This window comes from Oncorhynchus masou, chromosome 18 (genome assembly GCF_036934945.1).
Source record: "Oncorhynchus masou masou isolate Uvic2021 chromosome 18, UVic_Omas_1.1, whole genome shotgun sequence".
In the NCBI taxonomy this organism is placed as follows: domain Eukaryota; kingdom Metazoa; phylum Chordata; class Actinopteri; order Salmoniformes; family Salmonidae; genus Oncorhynchus; species Oncorhynchus masou.
The window spans coordinates 56,125,897-56,146,317 of NC_088229.1; the positions used below are offsets into that span (position 1 = coordinate 56,125,897).

A 20,421-nucleotide genomic window follows, 5' to 3' on the forward strand; every position below is an offset into this window, starting at 1 on the left:
TGTGACATGTTTATGTGCCGTATAGACAAAATAAAAACAGAAAAGTTCACAGACAAAAGTTATTCAACAGAACACCACAGTTAATGTAAGTTCCTTGACTGACCAGGTAAGAGAGAGAAGTTTCCTGGGCTCATTGTGGTACAAACATGAGTTATTTCATGGATACCTTTGTACTGTACTACAAAGACATCCAAACCATTTCCCCCATCTCCAGCCCAAACTGCACACCCAAGCAGTGGTTTGACCAAGGAGGATCACCGAGTTGATAACGTTCAAGGAGTTAAAAGAAAAATGGCATTCCAGCTTATACTGGGATTGTTACATATACTGGCCTACTCGTAGTATTCTCCACAGCTACAGCAGGTGACTAGTAATTCCTAGTCCACGCAACACACAAATGTACATTTGCTGTGCCCCAATAGGCTTACTGTAGTAAGCTTCCTTTCCTCGTTCCCTTTCCTTCATGACCACTGATCTTACAGAACATGACAGGTGAGTCAAGATGGACAATCCAGCCCTTTCATAAACCAGTGGTGATGATGAGGGAGAGAAGATGCGGTCAGAAAGACATTTGAGAGGACTGAGAGCAAAGTGTAATACTAATAATTTGGTGGGTGCTTACTTGTCCTATTTCACATGTACTAAGTGTCTATCATACGCATGTGTGAATTGGAAATGTGTGTTCGGCATATCCCAAGTCCCCCCGAGACACCCTCGGAGAGTGGGGTCACGACCAGTGTCAGCCATTATCAACAGCGACCCTGGAGCAATAAGGGTTAAGTGCCTGGCTCAAGGGTACAGACAGATTTTTCACCTTGGGAATAGAACTAGCGATCTTTTGGTTATTCGCCAAAGATTTAACCGCTAGAGCCATTGTCCACAGATATGCTCCAATCTGCCATTGCTACATCCATTTTTGTACTATTAAAATAATGACATAACGCCATTTAATTACTCTTGAATAATATAATTTACAACTGCTTCATTCAACTGTCTTACCGTACCACGTCAGAACCCAAATTATACTATTTTATTAATCCAATGTTTGTAAATACTATTATTGTAAACAAACACTGTATAGTAAACATGGGGCAGCAAGTAGCCTAGTGGTTAGAGCGTTGGGCCAGTAACCGAAAAGTTGCTGTATCGAATCCCCGAGCTGACAAGGTAAAAATCTGTCGTTATTCCCCCGAACAAAGCAGTTAACCCCAGTATGCCGTCATTGTAAAATAAGCCGACTCATTGTAAAATAAGCCGACTCATTGTAAAATAAGCCGACTCATTGTAAAATAAGCCGACTCATTGTAAAATAAGCCGACTTGTCTAGTTAAATAAACGATAAAAAAAATAATTTAAAAGCCTCAAGGTTAAAAGTATAATGTTGATCTCATGGATGGTCAGTCCTTGGATCCATAGCCCTATCTATGAATTTGAAAGTGGTTACATTTCTCCTGCCCCATTCCACATATTTTTACCAAAACAGTGATGGGGTAGGTGCTGTGTTTTCTGTTTGAACTCATTCTAGGCACTGAAGAACCCATGCTCCTGCAAGGCAGACCTTACCACTCTGAAAGACCTGCATGTCTTGCCTTCTGCTGTACTACATCAAGTGAAAGTTCATTGCACCAGTTTTATTGGGGGGGGGCATAGAGGAGAGGCAAGGGTAATAGAGCGCAACATGCTGTGTGGTTGGGGTGGGACATGCTCACTCAAGGACATGCTATACCTACATCTTGGGGTAAGGGGGAGAATCACCCCTCAAGGGGGGTGTCAGCTATCCCAGATGACCTGTTCAGTGACGGACTGATGTGGGAAGACAGGAGGACAAGCTTACCACATATAAAACACGATTGATTGACGGACTGACCCGTAAGCAAACACACACTAACAGCAGTAATCTATATGTGCACACCTCCACTCGTTCACACGATTCCAAAATGGTGAACAAATATGTTGAATTTACAACTAAACCCGGGGGGGGATTTCTGCATCAGGAATGTCCACATTAGCGTACCTTTGATCTAACACCTCTTATTTGCTTGGAGAGAGTCGATCGTTCCTTTTTCAAAAAATCTGGATTACTTTTCGATTTCATGATATCTGCAAACACAAAATTAGTTGAAAAAAAGGCATGTGGACATGAATAAATCATTGTCATAGCGCATCCCCACCCCCACCAACCTGATCCATTTTTAGACATTGCAAGTAACTCTAAATGCATAGGGGTCCAAGAGGGTTATGGTTTCCCACTAACCATATCCAGGGGTAGCAGACCCATCAACGTTCCTCTCCCCCAGTGCTTCCGTGGCAACCAGTAGCTTCTCCGTCAGCTTGGTGATGTCACAGTCAGCCTTGGCCTTCACGATGCTGAGCTCTGTGTAGATGTCTTTGTACTTGTCTGTGGCATATTTCTTATCCTGTTCACAAAAAAAAAGTGGGAAAAAAAAACATTGATTTAGCCATTGACTTCAAACTCGGTGTTTTTTTGGTAGCCTGGGATCCAAACTGATTTTCTACGGTTCAGTGAAACACTGAGGAAGCGGAGCAAAATATTTTGGATTCCAGGTTATATTGTTGGGACATCGAAAGGTTAGTCCTCAAAGAACCGTGTTTAGAATAACTAACATGATCTTGATAGAAGAGATTGAGGATAAGAGTGTGTTTTTCTATACCCTTAATGCAGACTGAAGTTCATCCTTCAGCGAATGGATTTCCTGTTTGAGATACTGGATTTCGGACTCCTTGATACGCAATAAGACCTAAAATTGAGATGTAGAGTAAATAAAGTTAGACATCAAATATAGAACACCAGTGTGGCCAATGTGTGTGTGAGACAGAGAGTACAGTACCTCCAGTTCATAGAGGTCCTTGCCCTGGGTGAAGGGTGACAGGGACGTTTCTCCACTGTAACAGGAGCGCATGCGTGTGATCTCCACGGTCAGACGGTTATTCAGCTCCTATGGGTCGGTCACACAGAGGTCAGAGTTCACATTATTCAACTGGGGCATCCGGACTGTTTCAAGGCCAACAGGATTCACACAGAGTATGGGTCAGGGCTTCTGTTAGGCGCCGGACAACCTGACTGGGAAGATTGGAATTTCCCGGACCCATCTGCATTTGGGTGCATAACCTATTAGGGCGTCTACCCACGGTGCTCAGAATGACAGAAATCACGGTAATGCGTCTTAACAGCACATGCAACTCGTGTAATGAAGCAGCCAATAGAACGTGATTTTCAAACATTTGCCAAAATGTAATTTGCGGGAAATCACCATTCTAAACAGTGCACCTGATAGAGGTTCCATACGTGACAGAGGGGGAATCTAAATATGCCACAACTAGGATTGTGCCTTTGGCTTCCGGACAATGAAAGGAAGTTGATATGAAAACCAATTGAACAGGAAAGAAAATGGCATAACGGTGCATCCAATAGGGAATGGAATGGAAATAAATGTGCTAACATTATATAAATACTCCTGTATATACAGAAATAAATAAAAATTATTTAAAATACTTCACCAGAAAGCACGACTTAGCCACAGAGGAATCGAGGATCATTGGCTTCTTTAAGAAAAATAGCTGTGGATTGTTTCAAATCACAAGCTCGTAGGCCTATGCCTTTTGGAAGCCCGCAATTTGGGCAGTGCGCGTGGCAATAGACCTAGCTGATATTTGAGTTGCGGCTGTCAGTGAAAAGCATCTAAAATATGCGCGAGTATAATTTAAAATGTTGAGACAAGAAGGGGAGGGGTGAGTGGCAAAGACATAGGCGAGTTCCTCTCCAGCATGGCTCAGCTGTCTCCCGCCAATTCTTGCACATTAATTGTGTGAATTGTTTAGCCTTTCGATGAAATTATTATTATTATTTTTTACATTCTCCATTACATTTGTCATCAGTAGTAAAGGTACCATTAATCCCCGTCATTTGGTTACATTAATTTCTGTTAATCCTTAAATCTATTGACAAACCCATGCATAACAAGTAACAAGCACACAATCCCCATCAAAACCCGTCAGTTTAAACTAGAGATCTGATATTTGCATCCACACATCTGTGGCGGGAAGGTGACTGAGCCACAGCAGTGTTTGGAAGACCATGAGACATCCCAAAAAATATCGGCTTCTCACGAAAACGTCTGCAGCGTCCTAACGATTTTGGCCTACAAAAACAATGTTCCCTCAAAAAAAATGTTTTTGTCACTGAGCAAATTTCAGGTCTGCTCAGCGCAAACTTGAACATTGTGAAAATTCTGCGCAACTCGTCTGTGAACACTGAGGCTGTACCCGCTTTAAGTTACAGTTACAGCGGCCAAGTAGGCTGCTGTGGCTATTTGATCAAAATTTAGGGCATCCAGAGTGGCCTACCATCAAAAACAAATGGAGAAAATGCATCCCATAACATTTTAGCATGGAAAAAGCTGCTCTATCATTCAGCCTACTGAAGCAGCAAATGTGTGGTGTTTAATGTAGGCCTACATTCCATTAAACCTGTTTATCCACTTGTCCTTCAGATATAAGGTGGTGACTGAACATGTTGCATTGTTTGATGCAAGAAATCGCATTACAAAATACAATGCATTATTATGTCATTATTACAGCGAATCAGACAAATCATGCTTCCCTCTATTGGCTACTAGCGTAATCAAGAGTCTCAATATTCACACCACCTCTTTAAGACATAAAAAAAACCTCTAACTATCACTGAATATGAACAAATGTGCACAGGTGGCTACATGCAGCTCTCGCTTTGACCTCAAAACAAGCACATTTACTCGTGACCGCTCATACTGTAAACACAGTCCAGTTCAAGGTGAATGGCACAAATCCATATATGGCAATGCATTTAGGCCTACTGCAGCTATGATTGGTTATGGCTCACCTGTCTGTGTAGAGTACGGGCCTGATTTGTGCATAGTTCATTTTCTTTCGGTATGTTACATTGGAAGTGGCTTATATTGCATTGATTCGAGCACAATTCCCACAGTACATGAAACGTGGATGACGTTGTAAACTGAAAGGTAAACTCTAGAAAGCTGAGTGAAGTTCAATCTCGTACTTCTCTGCGCAGCAGTCCGAAGGGAACGTCGTCTACATACCAATGAAAAGATGACTCACAAACACTAATGTGTTCTCCGTTTTGCTCTACAACCCCCACACGTGTCACGGGACTCGTCTGAATGTAAATGGTACCGTTTTTTTTAATTAATGGAAGTATGGATGTAGTTTTTTGTGGCAAAATAAGATTTATTCTAGATACAGGAAAGACACTTCAAAACCTTATTCCTTATGATTTAGTTTTTGACTCTGTTTTGCCACTTACTAACGTTTTATTCAATGTATTCCATGGGCTACAGTATAGTAGTAAAGGCCAAATTCCTTATTTTATCAAGCAACAATTTTTTTTTAAAAGTTATACCTACAGGGGTCCCAACCCCCCCCCCCCAACAAAACGATACCAACAAGGGTCCTAAAATTCTAAATAGCTAAATTATATTTTTTACAGTTATACTAAACAAAATATAATCGCAACACGTAAAGCGTTGGTCCCATGAGTCATGAGTTGAAATAAGAGCCCAGAAATTTTCTATACACACAAAATGCTTATTTCTCTCAAATCTTAGGCACAAATTTGTTTGCATTCCTGTTAGTGACCATTTCTCTGCCAAGATAATCCAGCCACTTTACAGGTGGCCCATATCAAGAAGCTGATTAAACAGCATGATCATTACACAGGTGCACCTTGTGCTGGGGATATTAAAAGGCCACTCTAAAATGTGCAGTTTTGCCACACAAGGCAATGCAGGAATGTGCAGGAATGTCCACCAGAGCTGATGCCAGAGAATTTAATGTTAATTTCTCTACCATAAACCTCCAAAGTTGGCAGTACATCCAACTGGCCGCACAACTGCAGACCAAGTGTAACGATGCCAGCCCAGGACCTCCACATCTGACTTCTTCTCCTATGGGATCGTCTGAGACCAGTCACCACCAGACAGCTGATGAAACTATAGGTTGGCACAACCGAATCATTTCTACACAAATTGTCATAAACAGTCACAGGGAAGCTCATCTGCATGCTCGTCATCCTCACCAGGGTCTTGACCTGACTGCAGTTCAGCCTCACTGCAACCGACTCCAGTGGGCAAATGCTCACCTTCGATAGCCACTGGAACGCTGGAGAAGTGTGCTCTTCACATATGGATCCCGGTTTCAACTGTACCGGGCAGATGGCAGACAGCGTGTTTGGAGTTGTGTAGGTGAGCGGTTTGCTGATGTCAACGTTGTGAACAGAGTGCCCAATGGTAGTGGTGGGGTTAGGGTATGGGCAGGTATAAGCTACGGACAATTAACACAACTTAATTTTATCAATGGCAATTTGAAAGCACAGAGATACCGTGACGAGATCCTGAGGGCCATTGTCGTGTCATTCATCTACCACCATCACCTGTTTCAGCATGATAATGCAAGGCCCCATGTCGTAAGGATATGTACACAATTCCTGGAAGCTGAAAATGTCCCAGGCTTCCATGGCCAACATACTCACCAGACATGTCACCCATTGAGCATGTTTGGAATACTCTGGATTGACGTGTACGACAGCGTGTTCCAGTTCCCACAATTATCCAGCAACTTCGCACACAGCCATTGCAGAGGAGTGGGACAACATTACTCAAGCCACAGTCAACAGCCTGATCAACTCTATGTGAAGGAGATGTCGCGCTGCGTGAAGTAAATGGTGGTCACACCAGATACGGACTGGTTTTCTGATCCACATCCCTACTTTAAAAAATATATATATCTGTGGACCAACTGATGCATATCTGTATTCCCAGTCATGTGAAATCCATAGATTAGGGCCTAATGAATTGAATTAAAATGACTGATTTCCTCATATGAACTGTTACTCAGTAAAATCTTTACATGACTCATATTTCTATCAATGAACAAAAAGCGTAATTTGGCAATGTTTTTTTCTTCTCTTCTCCCAGTCATTTTTGGCCGGTAAACAATTGCCGGCTAACGGAAAGCGTGTTCTGTGTGTACCTGGTTGTGTGCGTTGAGCTCCTGGTTCTCCCTCTGACACTGTCTGAGGGCCTGTCTCTCAGCCTCCAGGGCCTGGGCCAGGTGGGCGTTCTCCAGACACTTCTGAGAGTACTGCTCCGACAACACCTCCAGCTCCCTCTGGATCGACTGCAGCTCCTCCCTGAGACACAGTCACGTGTACATACAGTGCCTTCAGAAAGTATTCATACCCCTTTACTTATTCCACATTTTGCTGTGTTACAACCTGAATTAAAAATGTATTAAGAAAATATATTTCTCACCCATCTACAAACAATACCCCATAATGACAAAGTGAAAACATGTTTAGATATTTTTAGCAACATTTAAAAATAAATCAATATTGAAAATTAAATACAGAAATCAAATGTACATAAGTATTCACACCACTGAGTCAACACATGTTAGAGTTAAATAAAATAAAAACTTTAAAAAAAAACTGAGGCAGTGATTACAGCTGTGAGTCTTTCTGGGTAAGTCTCAAAGAGCTTTGCACACCTGTATTGTGCAATATTTGCCCATTATTCTTTTCGCTCCGTCAAGATCGTTGCTAGGCAACCATGTTCAAGTCTTGTCATCAGTTTTCAAGCAGATTTAAGTCAAAACTGTAACTAGGTCACTCGGGAACATTAATTGTCTTCTTGGTAAGCAACTCCGGTGTAGACTTGGCCTTGTATTTCAGGATATTGTGCTGCTGAAAGGTGATTTAATCTCCCAGTGTCTAGTGGAAAGCAGACTGAACCAGATTTTCTCTAGGATTTTGCCTGATAGCTCAATTCAGTTTTTTTTTTAATCCTGAAAAACTCCACAGTCCCTAACAATGACAAGCATTCCCATAACATGATGCAGCCACCACTATGCTTCTATGGAAAGTGGAATATGGAAAGTGGTACTCTGTAATATTTTGTATTGGATTTGCCCCAAACAATTAAAATCAAATTTTATTGGTGACATACACATATTTAGCAGATGTTATTGCGGATGTAGCGAATTGCTTGTGTTCCTAGCTTCAACAGTGCAGTAGTATCTAACAATTCACAACAGACACAAAAGTAAAATAATGGAATTAAGAAATATATAAATATTATGATGAGCTATGTCAGAGTGGCAATGACTAAAATACAGTAGAATAGAATACAGTATATACATATGAAATGGGTAAAGTAGTATGCAGACATTTAACAGACTAGTGTGCCATTATTAAAGTGACCAGTGACTCCATGTCTATGTACAGTACCAGTTAAAAGTTGACACCTACTCATTCAATATTTTTTCTTAATTTAATTGTAGAACAATAGTGAAGACATCAACACTATGAAAAACACACACATGGAATCATATATTTTATATTTGAGATTCTTCAAAGTAGCCACCCAGCTTTGCACACTCTTCGGGGCCAACAACGAGTACTACAGTCAATGAACTTCGGTAGCGTTTTCCTCAAATTCACTTTGTTAAAATCTCCAGCTACAATAAATGCGTCCCCAGGATATGAGGTTTACAGTTTGCACAAAGTCCAGTGTAGTTCCTTGAGGGCCGTAGTGGTATCGGCTTGAGGGGGATTATACACGGCTGTGACTATAACCAAAGAGAATTCTCTTGGGAGGTAATGCCGTCAGCATTTGATTGTGAGGTATTCTAGGTCGGGTTTCTGTACGTTATCACCATCACATCACCGCCTTTCTTCTTCCCAGAGAGTTCTTTATTCCTGTCTGTGCGATGTACTGAGAACCCAGCTGGCTGTATGGACCGGGACAGTATATCCGGAGAGGGCCATGATTCCGTGAAACAGAGTATGTTACAGTCCCTGATATCTCTCAGGAAGGAGATCCTCGCCCTAAGCTCATCTACTTTATTGTCCGGATACTGAAGCGAATAACATACCCGGAAGTGGTAGATGGTGTGCATGCCATCTTGGAGCAGCCTCTGGGATCGGTTCAATTGCCCTGGGGGGTACGAACAAAGGATCCAATTCGGGAAAGTTGTATTCCTGGTCTTAATGCTGGTGAGTTACCGCCGCTCTGATATCTAAAAATTCTTTCCGGTTGTATGTAGTAACACAAAAAACATTCTGGGCTAATAATGTAAGTAATAACACACAAAAAATACTGCAAAGTTGCTTAGGAGCTAGAAGCAGAGCTGCCATGTCTGTCGGCATCATCTTTTTGTTCTGAATACAAAGTGTTAATTGCTTTGCCACATTTTTTTCAGTATTACTTCAGTGCCTTTGTTGTACAGGCTTCTTTCTTCTCACACTGTCAACTGGGTTAGTATTCTGGAGTAACTACAATGTTGTTGAGCCATCCTGATGCAGCAACCACCATGCTTGAAAATATGAAGGGTACTCTGATGTGTTGTTTTGGATTCGCCCCAAACATAACACTTTGTATTTTTTATTCTGTACAGGCTTCTTTGTTTTCACTCTGTCATTTAGGTTAGTATTGTGGTGTAACTACAATGTTGATCCATCCTCAGTTTTCTCCCTAGAGCAGCCATTAAACTCTTAACTGTTTTAAAGTCACCATTGGCCTCATGGTGAAATCCCTGAGCTGTTTCCTTCCTCTCTGTCAACTGAGTTAGGAAGGACGCCTGTATCTTTGTAGTGATTGGGTGTATTGATACACCTTCCAAAATGTTATTAATAACTTCCCCATGCTCAAAGGGATATTCAATGTCTGCTTAAAAAAAAATCAATCTACCAATAGGTGCCCTACTTTCTGAGGCTACTTTCTGAGGCCGTACTCCCTGGTCTGTGGTTGAATCTGTGTTTGAAATTCACTGCTCGACTGGGGACCTTACAGATAATTAATTGTATGTGGGGTACAGAGATGAGGTGGCCATTCAAAAATCATGTTAAAACACTATTATTGCACAAAAAGTGAGTCCAAGCAACGTATGTAACTTGTTTAGCAAATGTTTTACTCCTGAATTTATTTAGGCTTGCCATAACGATGGGATTGATACGTATTGACTCAAGACATTTCAGCTTTTCATTTTTAACACATTTGTAAAAAAAAATATATATTAAAAAAACTGAAATTATTGTGTGTAGAACCTGTGACAAACAATTTATATTTAATACATTTTAAATTGAGGCTGTAACACAACAAAATGTGGTAAAGGTCAAGGGGTGTGAATACTTTGAAGGCATACATCACCCCCTCCCCCGAAGAGACCTTTTACCAGTTGCCACTGTCACCTTACGGGCAAATGCATCAGTAAAAAGGTCTAGCTATACAAGTCAGCTTTAATTGATTAGTGTATATGGGTGTAAGTAGACAAACACCATATGTATTAGGAAAGTGAAGCTAACATTTTTTTTACTTGTCTCTATACTCCAGCATTTTTGATTTGAGATCAAATGTTTCATGAGTCGACGGTACAGTGTCACTTTTTATTTGAGGGTATTTTCAATCATCTGTTTTACCGTTTATAAAAGAAAGCACAATGTATCTACTCCTTCCATTTGAAGAAATCATAAGTATTTGGACAAATCCACCTATAGTGTATTAAAGTAGTTAAAAGTGTAGTATTTGGGCCCATATTCCTAGCACGCAATGACTACATCAAGCTTGTGACTCTACAAACTCATGGAATGCATTTGCTGTTTGTTTTGGGTTCTGTTTTGCCCAACAGGAACTGAATGGAGAAAGACTGGAGTAATTATAACAAACAATTAAATTCTAAAAGCCATAACTAGAGCAAGGTAAAAGGTAACTGCCAAAATAAAGGATGTAAATGAGGGATACAAAGTATATTGACAGCAGGTGGTTCCACACAGGTGCGGTTCCTGAGTTAATTAAGCAATTAAATCATCCCATCATGCTTATGGTCATGTATAAAAAATGCCTAGTTGCCCAGCATTTTGGCTACCATGCCTAGAAAAGTTCTTAGTGACTTTGAAAGAGGGGTCTCAAAAGGGGCATAGGGGGTTTAAAGGGTTTGTTTGCGTGTGTGTATGTCACCAGATCTCAACCCAACTGAACACTTTACAGGAGATTCGGAAGCGGTGCCTGAGACGGCGTTTTCCACCACCATCAACAAAACAATTATGGAATTTCACGTGGAAGAATGGCGTCGCATCCCTCCAATAGAGTTCCGGACATTTGTAGAATCTATGGCAAGGTGCACTGAAGCCGTTCTGGCGGCCCAACACTTTATATTGGCTTTTCCTTTTAGCAGTTACCTGTATTTTGTTTAATTTGAAAACAGTATAACATTTTCCAATCTCTAAATGAGTAGATTAATATTTCGAAGAGCTAAGATGTTTTGGAACACTTCTAACGCAGTGATTAAGAAAACGCATGAATAAACAATGAATAATGATGAGTGAGAAAAGTACAGAGGTTACAACAAAACATGCTAGCCGCTCACCATTACCAACAACAGAGGTTACAACAAAACATGCTAGCCGCTCACCATTACCAACAACAGAGGTTACAACAAAACATGCTAGCCGCTCACCATTACCAACAACAGAGGTTACAACAAAACATGCTAACCGCTCACCATTACCAACAACAGAGGTTACAACAAAACATGCTAACCGCTCACCATTATCAACAACAGAGGTTACAATAAAACATGCTAACCGCTCACCATTACCAACAACAGGGGCGGGGTGGTCTGATCTGTGTGTGTGTGTAACTTTCTCACTCATCATTATTCACGATTCATTCATTATTATCCAGTATTAATCATGGTAGCATCCACAATAATGTATAAGTGTTCAGAATCATATTCTATTCTTAATTACAATAAAAGTGACTCAAATCACAGAACATTATTCACCCTTCAGTTCCTATTAGGCAAAACAGAATCAGAAACAACCAAAACATACTGCAAATGCATCCAACACGTTTGTAAAGTCATTCATTGTGTGCAACGATGTAGTCAATGTCTGTAAGGATATCTGTAGTGTCTGTAGGGACCAAATAGTAAAACAGTTTACTACTTTAATATACAATCAGAGATTTTTTACATTTAATTTTACCCACTTTTTTTCACCCCAATTTCATAGTATCCAATTGTTTTTAGTAGTTACTATCTTGTCTCATCGCTACAACTCCCGTACGGGCTCGGGAGAGACGAAGGTCGAGAGTCATTGTCCGCCGAAACGCAACCCAACCAAGCCGCACTGCTTCTTAACACAGCGCGCATCCAACCCGGAAGCCAGCCGCACCAATGTGTCGGAGTAAACACCGTATGACACATTTGTTCAAATACATATGGTGTTGAGTGTCTCTCTATGTAGAGCTCACTACAGTCATTCAAATCTCTGCCATGGTCTGCTACGTACCAGTTGTGTTCCTAACCAAAATAGGGACTTACTGATACTGCTCGTGCAGCTCGTCGATGTCGGTGCTCAGTCCGCTGATTTGGGAGCGCTGGTTCTTCTCCATTTCCTCTCGGTGTGCGTTCTTCATAGCCTCGATAGCTGGAACACAGAAAGCTAGCGGTCAGAGTCATTACAATTGTAGGTGGCAAAAAAAAAAAGCCAACCAAATCTGGCAAACACTAGGGATTGGCCAATGCAGGGGCTAATCTTTACCAGCGATGGTGGCGGCCGTCTCTTCAGCCAGTAGTCTCTCCTTCTCCTCCAGTAGTTTGGAGACCTCCCTCTGGTGCTGCCTCTGGAGGTCCTCGACGACCTTGTGGTGGGTCTCCTCCATGGCTGTGAAGCCTCGCTCACACGTAGCCTGGGGGAGAAGGGGTTAATACTGTTGGCATTGTTAAAGCCTCCCCACGGCGTAGTAGTATGCTATTAAGGCCTTAAATCATTGAGTGAAGAACACTTCCTTATCCTTACCAGATTTATGATGAAATTTAGTGTGCTCAAGCGATCGGAGTAATCTAACTTGGGACAGTCTGTGAGACGTCAGTCCCATTTGTGTTATGTGCTCTGACGAGTCTTCATGGTGAATTATTTACCAGTGCAAGCAGAATTACATCTGAGAAAGTCATGCAAGCATTTTTTGGGATCAGAAGCCAAGCAATGTTAGTATGAGGGAGTGTGTTTAAGGCAGCCAATTTTATCAGGGCAAAGAAGAGGACATCGAATAAGATTTGAATCGGTCTTTCTAGAAACGTGTATATCAACATTTCTGCAATTGGTTTCAGATACTAAAACAGCATATATTCATAGTTCAGAGTTTAGTATGTTTAACATAATGTTGCGTGTTACAGAGACTGGGCATTGTTGTCTGTGTGGGGGTAATATATTATGGTTATAGAGTAACCGGGAGAAAGGTATGGTTCTGAAGCATGAGTGACTACAATGCTGCATTTCAATAGAAGTCATTTGTATTGTTTTCTACTTTGTGGATAACAATTATGTTGTAGATCAAACTAATATTTAATAGGATAGTTCCATATGAAATCATCAAATCATCCTTACCATATTCTACAAAAGTATCCATGAATGTTTGCCCATGGGAGAAATGGATGTAGTGCCATTTCTGGGTCAGAGTGCCTCCTCCCCCACTCAGGAGATTTTTCAGTTGATTTCATATGTAATGACCCAGGAACATGACAAATTATTCTAATAATAATAATAATAATGTTTGCAATTCCCATAGTTTGACTGATTATAACAACCATCGCAACCAACTATTCAGTCATGCTCTACTGCTGGGCTTACCACATGAAGACTACAATTTACGACGTTAAGAAAGGAAGAACAAAAACCTTTAGACTTTCAAAGTCTCTCTGGTATTTCTCTCTCAGGCTGGCCACATCACCCTCCAGATGCTTGGTCTCCAGTTCGTCCCTCATGGTGTCCATCTGGGTCTCCAGCTCCTGGATCCTGTCCTTCAGGACTACCATGGGGTCCGTCGCCACCCTAGCCTGACCCTCCTCCCCCTTACCCTGCTCCTCTTCCTCCATGGGCCAAGCCTGCTCAGTGGATGGGGTGACCTCCTCGGGTAGTGGAGACTGAGAGTGGCCCGACTCAGGGCTACTATCGCCCTTGCTTCCGCTATCCTCTTGGTCTTGGATGGAGCGGATGGTCTCTGTGTAGTGGGCGTGCAGCCTCTGGATCTCCTCCTGGTGGACCTGCTGCAGCTCTCGGATCTGCCCCTGGAACTGCTCCTCCAGTCTCCTTAGGTGGCCTTCGTGGCGCTCCTCTATGGTGTCCATGTCCACCAGCAGGACTTCCAGCTTCCGCTGGCTGTCGGCCGTGGTCTCCATCAGGGCCAGCTCGGTGGAGGCCCGGCCCTGCTCCGCCTGACTCAGCTCCAGTTGGTGCCTCTGCCTCAGCTCCTCGGTCTCCCTGTGGAAGCGCTCCTCCAGGAGAGCCAGCCGCTCCTGCTGCTGGGAGAGCTGTTCCACTCGCTGGCCCATTTCCCCTCTCAGGGCCTGGTTCTCATCCTGAAGGGAGGCCATTGTACACGTGAAGCCCTGGCGCTCCTCCTGTAGGGAGGCCTCGTAGCGCTCCCGAATGGCACCAACAGTGCAGGCGTGCTCCTGGACAAGTACGTCCATGCTATGGCCAGCTTGCCGATATCGGACCAGGTCCCGCTCGTGGTCGGCTCTTAGCCTACAGGCTACGTAGGCCACCTGGGCCTGGATAAGCGCCTCGCGCATGCAAAGGGAGCCACCCGTGAGGTTGGATTGGTAACTTGAGTTTGCTTGGATAATATTGGCTAAGCCAGGATGGCTGCCGCTCTCAATCGCTTGGGAAAATCTGTGGAGGATAGCTGCCTGTCTCTCTAGCTCAGCGGCCAAGTTGTCTCGCCCAACTTCCAGAGATTCAACAGAGTCAACGTTACAAGATGGCACACCTCCCACTAATTGTCTATCCACTACTTCCTCAGCCAAATCCTGTGCCTCCTCCATTTCAATCTGCTCCATATAGGGAGTCAATTCACTTACGTCAGCTAAACTCTGCTCCTCACTAAAGCCAAACTCACCACTGACGTCTTGAAGGACTTTTGTCAAATCAAGTCTTTTGGGAGCTTGGATAATCTCTTTCAAAGCAGTTTCCCTTTGTTGTAAGCTCCCATGGGCTTGGGCCAATTCCCTTTTGAGCATTTTGAACTTCTCCTCATAAAAGCTCTTAAGACTCTGAAGAGAGTGCGATAATTCAGCTTTGACACAGGTGTTATAGATAACAGTAACATTAGCCTCAAGGGACATACTAGCCACTGTTGACTTAACATCTGAGCTTTCTCCCTGCATCAATTCACAACGGGATTCCATTTTCTCCACCTCGGCCCAGAAGGCACTCTCTAACATTAGCTTCCTGGTCAAGACGTCTGCATAAACAATTGCCACACAATCGCCATCACTTCTTTTGATGGTCTCAGTCTCTCTACATATCTCGATAAGACGTTGCAAAAGGTCAGAGTCTGGATTCTGTATCAAAAAAGCCATCTTATTCAAAACCATTGCCTCAAAAGACAGTGTTTTGGCAAAGAGTCGTATCGTTTCCTCATTCGATGCTTTGCTCTTGTGAACCTCTCGGGCTGGACTTTGTGTGACCTCTGATGGGTGCTCATTCCATGTCATCCCGCCCTCTCTAATGTACAATGTTGCACTAACTAACTCATTCTCGATCTCAGACAAAGTGTGGAGCTGCAGCCCTGTACTGCCCGGGCAATGACTACTTAGAATACCCCTGACTTTCTCCCTACTGGACTCTACACAGACTAGGGCCTTGGCGTATTGGTGCTTAGCAGCTGTAATCTGACTAACTGGACCAGGGAGGGCACTGCTGGGTGCCTCTTCCTGTTCGAGTCTAGCATTGAGCTCCTGGAGCTCTGAATCAGTCCCTGCCCAGGAGCCTTGTCCCTCCATCAGACCCTCTGGCTGGTCCACCCGCTGCTCCTCAAGCTTCTGGGTGAGGTCTCTAAGCTTCTCCTCTGTGGCCAGAAGCTTGATCTCCAGAGCAGTTATGATGGAGATAAACTTCTCTGGGTCACTGCAGAACTGGAATGTAATATCAGAAGAGTTGGTCTCCATGGACAGTTGAAAGTCTTGGCTGATCTCTTGGCTAATCTCTTCGCTTATGTCTGAGGAAGTGTTGTCTGCATTACTGGTCTCCAGGTCCTCTGAGTGGATGTATTTTTGGCACTGAATGCTGGAAAACCGTATCCTCTGCCTTTTCGCTTGAGACTCATCACTGTCTGAGGAGCTCTTCACCTTGGAACCCAAGCCAAAGGTCAGCGAGGAGTCTGTGTTCGTTGGCAAGGAGTTGGAGGACGACTGGCCCCTTTCCTTGGTTGTTTCCCGAGCATGGAGAGCCCCCTCATGGGCTCGTTGGCGTTCCATCCGAAGGTCGGCATAGCCCAGCTGCAGGGCATTGAGGTGCTGCTCCAGCTCTGCAATGCGGTCCTCTGCCACCACCAGCTTCGCCTGCAGGTCCGTCTCCGCACTGCAGGCTTCGCTCTGGCCCCTTAGACTCTTGTCCATCTGGCAGAGCAGCGCTTCCCTGGCCTGAAGCCTCTGCTCAGTCTCCTCCAGGCTGCTACCCAGGGCGGCCATCTTGATGAGGGCCTCGTTCAGGTCCTCCTCCTTGCGCTCCACTAGTCTCTCGTACATCTCCTTGGTCTGCCGTATCTCCTCCTCCTTCTCCTGAAGCACACGGCTGATCTTCTGGAACTCCTCCGACGCCCTCTCATAGGAGTGCTCCAGTGTATAGTAGTCGGCCTCCTCGGTTTCCAGCCGGCTACGGAGTTTGGTCACCTCCCGGTCTGCCTCAGAGATCTGGTTGAGGAGCTCCTGGCAGCGGCAGGTCAGCCGGCCCTTCTCCTCCTCCAGCCTGCGGACGCTCTCCCTCAGCGTCTCCGCCACATCCGTTGTCTGGGCCAAATCCTCCTGCAGCCGCATCACTTCCTCCCTGACCTCGTCTCCATCCGAGGCGCGCATCCCCCTCAGAAGAGCCTCCACCTGCTGCTCCGCCTCCAGCAGCCTCTCCTCCAGCTCTGCCCGCCCAGACTCGGCCTCAGCCAGCCTCCGGGCTAGGCTCTGCCTCTCCCGCTCGTGGCTCTCCTGCAGGGAGCGCTGCTCCGTCCTCAGGCGCTCCTCCTTCAGGGCCTGGCCCTGCTCGGTGGCGCTCAGCCGGCCGGTCACCTCCACCAGCCTCTCCTGAAGCCTGTGCACCTCCCTCAGGTGGTCCCTCTGCAGCGCCTGCTGGCGCTCCAGATGCCTCAGGGCCTGGCTCCTTTCCAGAAGGCTGGCCTCCACCTCCCGGAGCCTGTCCTCGCTGTCCCTTAACTGGACCCGCAAAGTGGCGTCGCTGCGCACCCACTCTTCCTCCTGCTCCCGGGAGCGCTCCTGCTCCAGCTTGAGTTCGTTTCTCATGCGGGCCACGGCCTGCTCGCTGGCCAGGATCTCAGCCATGGCAGAGCTGAGCTTGGCCTGCAGGGCCTGGATGTCAGCCTCGTGGCGTCCAATGGCGTCCTGGGCATCGGTGTAACTCCTCCTCAGAGTCTGCACCTGGTGCTGGGCCAGGTCCTGTTTGCGTCGCTGGGCCTCCAGATCATTCTGCAGGTCTTGGTTGAGCTTATGCAGACGTTGCCATGGCGCTCTGTGTGGTGAGGAGGAGGGGGGCGAGGTGCCGCTCTTTAAAAGATTGATGAGACAGTTTGATTAGTGACATCATCTTTTATTTACCCCCACAGTTACGGTGAACCACATCTCTGGGGCTATGAGGAAAAACCCGGGAATTTCATTCCCATCTCAATATAGATTTGATATGTTTTGATATCTTTTGAAAAGCTTTGTCCCAAGCTTCCCACTGTGCTTTTTCAGGGTGACCTCAAGGGTGAAAATGGAAAATAACTAAAATGTAATGAAGGGGGGAAAAAAAAAATCCAAACTGGTGAATATAAAGTGACTGAACAAGATACATATTCAACGGTGAATAGATGGCGAAACTAAAAACGAGTCAAATGGTCTCTATTGCCCCTGATATTTCAACTCACACATAATTATAATACATGTTGGAGGAAAGAAAGGGCGAATGTGATGAGGATACGAACAAATATCCAGCGTGCCATCACTACATGTGCGAACGTGGGAACATGGAACTGTAAATGAATGAAGAACTGAATGCAACCATGCATACTCCCAAACACCAAAAAGTCATGCACAAAAACAGGCTGAAAGGACAGGATGGCGAGAACGACAAGAAAGAAAAAGCACAGCGGCAAAGCTCCTCTAGGTTCTTACCTCCGGCATCAATCCAAACCAATCATTTCCCCCCCCAGTAGATGTGAGACTCCGTAAAAACAGTTAGCGAAAAACCATGCCAAGACCACCACAACCATGCACATCTGTTTTTAAAAAGACTAAGACCCCACACCTGTTAGTAGAATCACACACACACACACACCACAAAGTCAGAAACGCCACACACGCGACACCCTCAACCTCACGCTATCAGTTTTGTCTTCTCATCAGTGCGAACATTGCATTATCAGCTACTGTTGGCGTGTGGTACCTGTAGCACGTAGCCCTCCCTGGCACTGTGCTCTCTGCCCCTGGCATCTTCGAGCTGCTCCTGCAGCATGTTGTTCTGCTCCTGCAGTCTGGCCAGCTCCTTCTGGGTCTGCCCCAGCTGCATCATTCACATGCATTAGAATATAGTACGGTTCCTCATTATAATGACACACAGTAGAATAATTGAAGCTTTGACCGGTGTACATAAAAGCCTACCTCTTTGTCCAGCAGGGCAGCTAGCTCCTGTGGGGGCAGTCTCTCAGTGAGGCAGGCGTCAGTGGTGCTGATGGGCACCTGCTTCTCCTCTCGGAGCGGCGTGGTCTCCACCTGATGCCACCGCTGCTCGATCTCCACCTGCACGTCGGGGGCTCTGCTATCGCTCTCCCCGCTCCCCTCCGCACCAGGCTCAGGGTGGTCGACCTCCATCCTCCCCTGGTCCTGGGACTCCCCGGGGTTCCTCGGTTCGGCCCCCACTGCATTTACAGTGGCCGTCATTGTGGTGGTGACCGTGCTGGGTGCGTGGTTGTTCTGCTTAAAGCGCTGCGGTCTTTCATCCCGCCGCCGCCCCCGCTCCTGCTCTGCCTCCTCCCTGGTTGCCACAGCGGAGCCCCCGCCGGGTGGAGGGGCCGAAATAGAGGAGGAAGTTGGCGGGGAAGAGGTGGTGGAGACGGGGGAGGACGCCAGGGAAGAAGTGGAGGAGGACGAAGAGGAGGTGGAAGAGGAAGAAGCAGAGCTGGGGTCAACAGTATCTGGTGCTTTGTCCCTCTTGGGGTCCTCCGTCTGTCCGGGCTGGAATTCGGACCAGTCGTAAGTTTTGGAGCGGCCTTCTCGCCTACGCTCTCGGACCCGGCTCTTGCGTGGCTCCGAGGCGGGGGCGGTGACTGTGGCAGGAGCGTGGTCTACAGACCTCTGTGTTTTGACCACCCGGACCTCCACCCGGGGGCTCTCGGGGCTGGGGTCAGGGCCTGGTTGGGGAGACGGATGCAGCACCACCCGCCCTCTGGCCTTCTCCTCAAGGAGGGAGCTGAGGACATGGGAGGAGTGAGAGAGAAGGAAATGAATGGAGAGGAAGAGAGAGAAAGAGACTGGTCAGTGATGTCTTAAGACACTCAGTACGGGTGTTAAGACAAATCAGCACGTTCGAGAGGATCGGCCTGAGCAAGGATGACCGTGCAGAATCTCTGACCTACAATCATCTTGCGCCCCCAGATAACGACTAATAACCAATGCCGATACCCTCAAAATGTGCTGAAGAAGCCCATGCAAACTCAGCTACACACACACTGCTACAGAACATCAACTATTCACTTACAACAAAACATCTCTGTGCTCACAAAGTAAACTTAAACCACAACAGCAAATGAGAGGAATGCATTGGGACATTTCAGCACTAAAGCAGTCTGGGAGAATTGGGCCAAACTGCAGTGAGTGCATGATGGGCCTCAGATCAGATTTGGCCTTTCTCTTTCGTAAGACATGTCTGTAATCCGAGACTTGAGCCGAGCGCACTGCAGTTTCTCAACTTTAGCCATTTGTACAGTAGACGAGCGGGGGAATGTGGTCACAGTCATCTGCACACTGCTTGGCATTCACTGAAACCGCGATGGGGAGTGCGCACCTAAAAAGTGGGCTGACGGTAAAGTCTATTTCCGGGGGGGTGGGTCAGAGGAATGGGAGAGGGGTACAATCCAAGAGAAGAGAAGTCCGCGAGTTGTCTACGCAGGAACGCCAAAAATATCCCACATTCCTGTTTCGAGGGAGCCGCCTTCGAGTCGGACAGCAGCACAGCCATACGTGAGTTCAGTAAACAGGGGTAAAACCCTATACACTAAACCCCCTATATTCATCAGCTGGAAGGTCTATGGGAAAAGCTAGGATGTCAATGCGCCAACTCCCCCTCCCCCACTACCGTTGCCA

The 20,421-nt window shown here is 45.5% G+C and overlaps 1 protein-coding gene across 4 annotated transcripts in view; it reads right to left on the minus strand.

The window, feature by feature from the left end:
* Positions 1–20,421, minus strand: part of si:ch73-103b11.2 (centrosome-associated protein CEP250) — a 106,095-nt gene that overhangs the window by 1,848 nt on the left and 83,826 nt on the right. For 3 of the 4 annotated variants that reach the window (XM_064923798.1, XM_064923801.1, XM_064923799.1), the window contains 10 exons: positions 18,721–19,528; positions 18,506–18,622; positions 13,750–17,625; positions 12,614–12,761; positions 12,394–12,499; positions 7,045–7,204; positions 2,850–2,957; positions 2,673–2,759; positions 2,255–2,417; positions 2,015–2,100 (listed from right to left, as the gene is read on the minus strand). In XM_064923798.1, coding sequence (XP_064779870.1) covers positions 2,015–2,100; positions 2,255–2,417; positions 2,673–2,759; positions 2,850–2,957; positions 7,045–7,204; positions 12,394–12,499; positions 12,614–12,761; positions 13,750–17,625; positions 18,506–18,622; positions 18,721–19,528 — 5,659 coding nt within the window. Of the gene's footprint in view, positions 1–1,730; positions 1,804–2,014; positions 2,101–2,254; positions 2,418–2,672; positions 2,760–2,849; positions 2,958–7,044; positions 7,205–12,393; positions 12,500–12,613; positions 12,762–13,749; positions 17,626–18,505; positions 18,623–18,720; positions 19,529–20,421 lie in introns of all 4 variants that reach the window. The other variant, XM_064923800.1, reaches the window with a different exon arrangement.